This window comes from Etheostoma spectabile, chromosome 3, assembly GCF_008692095.1.
Source record: "Etheostoma spectabile isolate EspeVRDwgs_2016 chromosome 3, UIUC_Espe_1.0, whole genome shotgun sequence".
Taxonomy (NCBI): domain Eukaryota; kingdom Metazoa; phylum Chordata; class Actinopteri; order Perciformes; family Percidae; genus Etheostoma; species Etheostoma spectabile.
In genome coordinates, this window is record NC_045735.1 from 3758575 (window position 1) to 3767461 (window position 8887).

The 8887-nt window shown below is 40.5% G+C and overlaps 1 protein-coding gene across 2 annotated transcripts in view; it reads right to left on the bottom strand.

Annotated features, from left to right (window-relative positions):
* The window catches only part of sorl1 (sortilin-related receptor, L(DLR class) A repeats containing), a 74926-nt gene extending 66371 nt beyond the window's left edge, over window positions 1-8555 (bottom strand). The window contains exon 1 of one of the 2 annotated variants that reach the window (XM_032507207.1): window positions 8190-8555. In XM_032507207.1, the coding sequence (XP_032363098.1) occupies window positions 8190-8510 (321 nt within the window). In that variant the 5' untranslated portion in view covers window positions 8511-8555. The remainder of the gene's footprint in view (window positions 1-8189) is intronic. The other variant, XM_032507206.1, reaches the window with a different exon arrangement.
* Window positions 8556-8887: the final 332 nt, after the last annotated feature.

An 8887-nucleotide genomic window follows, 5' to 3' on the forward strand; every position in this document is an offset into this window, starting at 1 on the left:
TCATCTCCCATTCCCTTTAAAAGCCTGGGATGTTTGTAACTAGGCAAATTGCTATTGTGATGGTGGATTTGCACCGTAATATTTTAGGTACATTTTATTAATGTTCTGTTAAAATAACAATGAAATACTGCGCTATTGACTTTAGACCAGGTTTTTGTTGGTCAACGATCACTGATGCAATATGCAATATGCCCAGAATTCACCTGAACACACCTCCCTGTAAAACCATGGGCGCAAAGATGGGTGCATGTGCATTTGCGATGGCTTTGCGCTGTGTCGGGTACAAGATAGGGCCCTTAGTCTTCTCCAACTGTTGTGAGGCAGCTTTTCTTGTCCTTTCAGAATTGTCTGGAAACAAGAACATTAATATGGCACAAAAGGGCAGATTTCTGCATTAGCATTAGGGAAATTACACTTTTGATTTTAATTGAAAGTAACAATTATTTTTTGCGGTGATGATGTTGACGAGCTCAGACTCAGGTTTAGCTGTATTGTGGTATGCGTTAACCGTCCAAGTCCTAATTAAGAGAATCTTTTTATTGCTATCTGCTGCATTCCTCTCCTTCCTTCCCACCCTTCTGGCACTTTGATATCCTCTTGGTAGCGTGGAGGAGTTAGGCTCGGTGTCTGGTACGACCAAGGAGCGGAATGGACCAACAGTATGCCTGAGCATTTAGCTTACAATCTCCCCCTCCACAACCCTCCCCTCTCCTCTCCTCCCCTCAGCTCTGAGCTCTCCATTATTCAACTGTGTTTGGGGGTGGGGGGCATCGTGACCAAGAGAGCATCAGTGCCAGAGCCAGTCTCAAACAATGACATCATCTCTGCAGGACTGGCAGGCAAGGAAGGCTCGCTGCACGCTCACCAGCCACTGAGCACTCTCCAGTTTAAATGTGTAAGTTAGCCTGTGCTGATAGCAACCTGTGTATTTCTGGCTACAGCCAGAAAATACACAACTCAGCCACTGTCCTCACAATGTGACAGAGGACATCCCCATATGGATTGTTTTCAGGTTAGCTTTCACCTATGGAAAGCAAGGTGTTGACAAATAAAATAGGAAATGGATACAAAGATGCAGGAAAATTGGCTTTTTTTGTGTAGGTAAAACTGAATGTTGACAAAGCTCCAATGCAAGACTTTATGGCATGGAATGGAGGAGGCACCCAATAAAAATGATTCATATTATATTCTAGTTCTTATTGATGTCAAGTGGGCTAAGGTTGTTTCACACCAAGAAAGCGCAGCTTGAAACGTCTTGACAGCAGCTGCACAAACTCAACCAGTCAAAAACGAATGAAGATGTTTTCATACTGGAGCTAAGTGCTGTGTTCACTCTCTCTCTCTCTCTCTCTCTCTCGCTCTCTCTCTCTGTCTCTCTCTCTCTCTGTGTGTTGGCTTTTGTGCCTCCAGCCCGAGCTCAGGGATTTCAGAGTGAGAGTCAGTGATGAATTTTAAGACGGCTTTGGGAATGAGAATCAGCACACAAGCATTAAGGGTAAAGATGGGCGGCGTGCGTTACGAAGGTGTGTGAGTGTGTCAGAAGGAGTGTGTGTGGTGGTTTGAGGTTGTGAGTTTACCCTGCTTCAGCCATGGGTCATTTAAAGACACTCGGTTGGATTTCAGCTCAAATCATAGACAAAAAATTATAAATATTATGCAGTCAAGAGCTCAAATGTAGCAATCATTTATTCAAATGCACACATATACATCTCTCTCACACATAGTGGTAGTCTGTGAAGATCTCCGTTTGTTTTTTAGTCTCTAATTTATAATAATGATACTGAACTTCCCAAAGATGATCTGTATCGGCTACCGTGACACCTTTTATCTCAGCTTTTCTGTTTTTTAAGCAGCAATAATCCAATTTCTGTGTTAGCAATTAGTGTTTCCCCAAGGGGTGGGAATCTCTTGGCAACACGATTCGGATTCAGAGGCCAATGATTTGATTCTAAACCGATTATTGATGCAAACAATTTTTTTATGTATATTTCCATGCGTGATTAAAAAAATTATGCACATAAATCTGAGTTTGTTAGATTTTGACATTTACAGTATTTGTCACACACAAGTTTGAACTTGTTTAGTTTAGCGTTTATGTGTTTTTTCCTAATTATTTTATGCATTTATTATATTATGTTTATATATACACAAAGCTTTAGTCCATTTTTGTGTTTTTTTCTGCACTCTTGCCTAAACTCTAAGTTGTTGTTCCTCTTTGAATCACTCTGTTTTCTGATTTGCACGTTTGGAGACAGTAACTTTTAAATACATAGCAACACATTAAATACAAATCAACACTTTTTTTTTATAATCGATTACTAACCCATCAGAATTGATTATGAAATCATTCTAGAGAGAATCGCAATGCATCTAAGAATCTTTTTTTTCCCCACCCCTAGTTTCTCCAATAAGTGAACTGGCTGCCAGGGAACCCCCACCAGGCAATTTTTGTAAAGTCAGAAATAACGGCAAATATTCATCCCAGTGTTTCCCCTACGTTCATTCTGCATCGTCGTGAGCCCATGAACGAGGCCACTGTCTGTGGACAGTCCAGTGTGTCATCTGAACTGCTAAAGTCAGCTGAACAGGTTAAGTGAAGATAACATTAGTGGTAGCCCACTGGTTACAAACAGGCTCAGTAGTGAACAACTCACTATTGTGCTGCTGAAATCTGTGTTTTTAGCTGAGCAAGACCAGATTAAATATGATCAAAACAGAACGGTGATGCTGTTTTGCTCTTGTTATTCTCTGGGAAGTTAGCTGGAAGTGATGTAAGTACGGATGCGTTTTATTTGGAGTGAACCAGCAATTGACTTAAAATAACGTAAAATAAGTTATTGTTATATGTTACTGTTATTACATTTATATCATTTAAATTTGACCATATGGCCTTAGCAATAAACAAGCCCTTCTTTAATGTCACCAACTTTCAATAATTCAAAATTGTGATAAGGCATTACAGTTGGGCATATATCAATATATTTGGATATCGTCCCATCGTAAGCGTTCTTTTACTGGTTTTACAGGCCGCAATTTTTTAACCTACCAGACTGTTCTAGCTGTTCTGTTATTTGCCTTTACCCACTTAGTCATTATACTGACATTATTGATGATTATCAAAAATCCTGTTGTGTAAATATTTAGTGAAAGCACCAAAAGTCAACACTACAATATCACTGCAATATCAATATAGAAGTATTAGGTCAAAAATATCATGATATTGGATTTTCTACATATTGTCCAGCCCTATCAGGCCTAATGTGTAGAATATGTAAATCACATGTGGATCCCAAATAGTCATATGGTCGCCAATTACTTCTTACAGAGAGATTTATTAGAAAACTCACTTTTTTTCTTTGTGCAGACTTCTTTTTTGTTAGTGAACTCTTGTAGTAAACTCAAGTGCTCAGCAGCTGGAGAAAGTTGAGAGAACAGACTCGGAACCAAGCATCATCATTGAGTGTTCTGCTTTTATTAGCGTACGCGTTGTAAGCCTGTAGTCGGCTTTGTAGTCGGTACATAGTGATAAAAACAGAACATACAACATACAGTACAAATTTGTGCGTACTCACCGTGTGGTTTATTACATTCCACAGTACTGCGAGCACATTATGATTAAGAGGGGGGTAATTGCAACATCGGGAGACCAGAAATAGAAGTGACTGTCTCTCACCAACAACAGCTGGTGAAAGAACAGCAGGTTTGAGGACTTAAAGCAGTTTGACTTGTCTCCTGTAGTGAACTCAGAAAGCTGGCACCTCAAAACCAGCCCTATAGCTGACTGTAAGATGTTAACACAGTGACAGGAATCTAACTATCAAGCAAGGAATTGCTCTGTGTGTGTGCGTGTGTGTGTGTTTGTTAATTGTGTGTGTGTGAGTCTGCCTTTCACATATCTCGACAACTGTTCATCCCATCTACTTTACAGGTTGGGGTTGTATTGCTAGGTATTCAAGGACGTGCTCTGTGTTGAATTTGGTGCAATTTTTTAACGTGAAAAGTTCAATATTAATTAACTTGGAATAAACAAGCAACTTACCAACTAATCAAAAAAATTAGTTGATGATGAAATAATGTATGTTAGGTACAATGCAGCTAAAAAAAAGATTGTATGGAATATGTTATCATTGACAGTTATTTTCATGATAATTTTTTTGAGTTAAAACTGTCACTCTAAATTTTTCAATTTCAAGTGTTGATGTGTTCTCGAATGCGTCACCTGACAATTGTAGTGCCAGCATTGCTGCTATAGGCGAGCTATGACGTGAAACAACAAAAGAGAGCTGAGCCCTTCTGTTTGGGTTTCACAACCACAGCTGATCAGTTAGTAAAGCTCCAGCTGAACATGGGAGTACGTCTGCACGGACACACATCCTATCGTTTAGTTCTTCTTTTTTTTCTTCCTTGTTCTGTGCAGTACGTAGAGTAACACAAGTTCCCCCAGAGATGACATGTTTGTTTAGTACTGCGGTCAATGTTCTGATTAGCTATATATCGCCCTGTCAAGGACTGGCGTTTGATACCTCCACCAGTGCGTAAGAGTAGGGCTGAGCTTTAAAATGAATTAATTTCATGTGAATGATACAAAATCCATTCATAAAATCCAAGGACCAATATCTGTCTGTATCACATGAAACTAGAAGACCTAAGGAATCCATTGCTACCCACTACGTCATGCTAGCTTTTTGGGAAAGGGGGTTAAATAACCTACCAAAGTCAGGCTACAGGTAGTCAGTCAGGGAAACACTGCCCGGGCCATTTTAATATATCTGAATGAACTGTCACTCAATACTCACTGACTGTAGAGTCTGTAGCGCTGCATGCTAAATAAAAAGTACATTAGTGTAACTGCTTTGGGATAGTTCTTAATATAAACACTAATACATTTAAGAATGTAGAAGGTTACAGGTAACCTTGTACAATTGTAGAATCTCTTTCATACCCAAGCTAAATTGGTATTGTAACTAGTGCTGTCAGTTAAACGTGTTATTACCAGCATTAACACAAACCCATTTCAACGCCGTCAATTTTTTAATCGCGAGATTAACACTTTTTGGCCGAGCAAACCTTGTAGTTTTTTCCACATGCTGTTGCAACAACTAGTAACGTTAGAAAAACTACAACACCACACCAAATCTAGCTAGCCCGGAAACCAAACAACAGGCACGCCGTACACACTTGTTTGGGCTTGCGAGCCGGCCAAAGAGTAGTAGGCTAACGTTACTGTTTGAGTGGATGGCGAGCCAAGACGATGAAATGGACGCCAATAAGATTCTGAATGGAAAGTTTACTTTTTAAAAGTTGCCAAATGGTTCCATTGACCAGACCAAAGGGATCCGTGTGTGTTGTCGTTATGAACTGAGCCATCATCGCAGCATGTCCAGTCTGAAATACCACTTGATGGCCAAGCCCACAGCTGATGTGAATTTCCCCCCACCCCCCTTGCCAAAGTATTTTTTTCACGCTTTTATTAATGGACAGTGTTACATTGTGTGTGAGATTTGCTACAAGTGTGAATGACTGCTCCAAATGTGAATGTTAGTGTGAAATTGAAAACTACAGTAGGCTATACGCCAATGTTGTTTTCAATACAAAAAATGTTGTGCAAACCAAGCCAATCTACTTTTCCATGTTAATAAGAGCATTAACATGAGAAAAAAAATAATGGGACAAAATGAATCAAGGGACATTTAGAATAGATAAAAATGTGCAATTAATTGCAATTAACTACAAGTTAACTATGACAATGCGATTGAATATTTTTTTTCGTTTGACAGCACTAATTGTAACTGAGTGTGTTACTAACCTAATTGATATTAAATCGAAAATAAAATCGAATCAGGAATGACACTGATTTGGGACCTTGTGAATCGTGCATTTGTGGCAGCACTATCAAACCTCATGCCAGGTCAGTTACCCACAGATTAGGTCAAAGGCTACATGATTAAGTATGCAAACTGTACCCCACTCAGACCAGGCCATTATCTCTAATTATGATGCCTGCCCACAGTGCTCAAGCTTAACAAGCCCAGTCATACTGCAACAAGCCAACAGGGACAACAAGCTAAGCATTTAATAACAACCTCTGCCGGTCGCATCTTGTACGAGCAACGAAACCTGATCCTGATCTGACTCCCTGGAGGCTATTTGCCCATTTCACAGTGTTTGGACTGCATGTGTCACCAGACAAGGAAACAACATTCAGCGTGAGACAGCAGGCTCATGATGGAGATAAACACTTCCCTCTGCTCACTTCTCTTCCTCCTTATGCAGCTCATTCTGGGGTTGACAACCCCAGACATCCACACATGTAAAGACAAGCACCCACACTGGGTTTTTTTTCATGTCTGTATTTTCTGACCAATCCTATATGATATTGTCCCTTTTTTTGTCTGGCCCTTGGATGACCCTAGAGCTATTAATGCTTATAATTAGGGATACAATTTAGGATTATTTTCATTATCGATTCATCTGCACACTATTTTCTTGATTAGTTGATTTATCATGTGTTGGAAGGTTGCTGTAAAATGTCATCCCTCCTTCAATCCATCGTAGAAAAGCTCTAACCTTTGATGCGTAGATCCATTTCAATTCCAGCCAATTTGTGTGCATGCTGAAACCAACTAATAGGTTTTCAGACTAGTTTCCCAATGACGCTGCCCTAACTCTCACTTTCTTTCTCCACTTGGAGCCGGACATATTTTCCCAGACAATCATGTTTTGTTGAGACTGCTGCAGTTTGTTCTGAGATGCTAAATGTGTTTAACAGCTTGATAATGCCTGTAGGCTAGGAGAGTGCAACAGTCCAATGCAAGATGTCAGACTACTGAATGAACTGTCTTTGTAATTAATGATGATGCTCTATACCAAACTGCACCACAGCCAATAATCATATACCAATGCTGTAAACAAACGCTGGACTCTGACCTCTCCTCACCAAACAGTACTGTCTCATATTGAACGAGGATAGAGGGGATGAGGTTTAACTGTGACACCATGCATGGATTTCCATTCTCCATCCAATTTTAATTCAACCAAGTGCAGTTTTGTAAGAGTTTAATAAGTTCAAATACGGCCAATTTTGGAGAGAGTCTGGACAAACACTGGCAGCAGCTGCTGGACTGATACAAATAGGGAGATAAATAGTTTGCTTCCAAATGTAGCACTGTCTTGTGGAGAGACCTCCACACCAAAAAAAATAGTGTAATGTTTGACACTAACTGTAGACTATATTTTTCGGAAAATGTTATATTTTGCAAAGTTCAGCGTTCTTCTAAGTTCCCACAGATCCAAATGATTTGACAGCTATTGGTGCCACTCTTAAAATAAATGTTTGTTTCATGTAGGATTCTACAAAAAATGTCTTGAATCATTTTCTACCAGGTGTAATACAGTATCTGACGATGAGAGGAGGCGGCTGAATTGCCTTGTTTTGAATGAAGTTTGGCTGAACATCTTACCAGGGATAGTCTGAATCGGAGTCCTTCGCTGAGAAACTTGTTTATTAACACAAACTTGCAATGTAATGTCAGCACAACATCCTGTTGAGAAAGCGGTTAAAGCACAACAACAGCTTGAGCCATTTGTTTCTCACCTAGCATAAGCACCCCTATCCTGTCCGTGTTACCTTCTATTGAGAACAAGAATTGCAAAATAATTTTCTTTCGTTGTTTTTCTTTTATCGGCGGACATACACGCCGGTGTTAGCACAAAACTAATTCTTTTCTAAGACTCTTACGTGTTTTCTGGTAACTTCGGCATACATTTCAGCTACGTAGTTAGTACCTAGATAGTTCTTACTTTTTCCTGTCATGTCTGTCTACTTCAGAAGCCGCGGACAGGTTGCCCTTAACCAACTAAAAGGGAAACCATGTTTGTGCAGCTGACATTCATTTCAATACATGTTTAGTGAGCTGTAACGTCGAACACCACAGAGTGTTTTGTGCCCTAGCTGGGTACGTTGCTTTGAGGTAAACAGGGCACTTTGCGTCCTATTCTCGCCATACAACAGTTATCAGGGCTACTTCGGCATAAGGTGCAAGAAATGATGTGACTTAGGACACAACACTGGGGCTTGCATAATTTCTTCAAGACATCAATGCCAGCTAAGGGCAGCCTAAGGTGATGCACAGTATGTAGATTTAAGAGAGTGACATTAGCACCGCCGAGATGCACTACATTTACGTTACCTGCCCGTACACCTTTGGCATAGCCGATTCACCAGGGCTCCGACGGCTTCGATGTTGCGGGTAGGCGCTAGAGTCCGACCCGCCTTCGGCGGCACTACGAGCGGCCAGAAGCAGCGTTGGAGCCGCGGCGCCTCCTCCATCTCTGTCTGGTAAATCCTCATTTGCTTCTACTGTGAAGAATCCTCTGTTTTGCGGCAGTATGTAGTGCTGCTCCGCGTGCAGATGAAGGGTCGACGAATTAATTCCGGCAACCCAGAGGACTGATAAATATAACGACCACCGAAGAGAGCACTGCATCTTGCCTGCTTGTGATATCGCCATGTTTGTGTATGTTTGGCTTGTGGATTAGGTAAGACTGAAGAGCTCCTTCTACTGGCAGTGATGCCCCTTATGCTGCATTCACAAGCCGTAGGAATGTAGGGAACAGAGTTCTCAGTTCAAACATCCTAACGTTGTTTAGTAGGCTACTACACACAAAGGCAGCCGATGCTCGACTCTGTCTTTTTTATTGAGAGACAAAAGAACAAAAGAAACACACACTGGCAACCGCAAAAAATAATCATAAAATTAAAAAAAAACGCAGCATGAAAAAGAAATAGCCTATCATCATACGAGTTATAAATGAATTAGGCTAGCGTACATTAAGTAAAAAAAAACCTCCTCTCGGGATTGGCTAATTACCATAAGCAAATAAATGC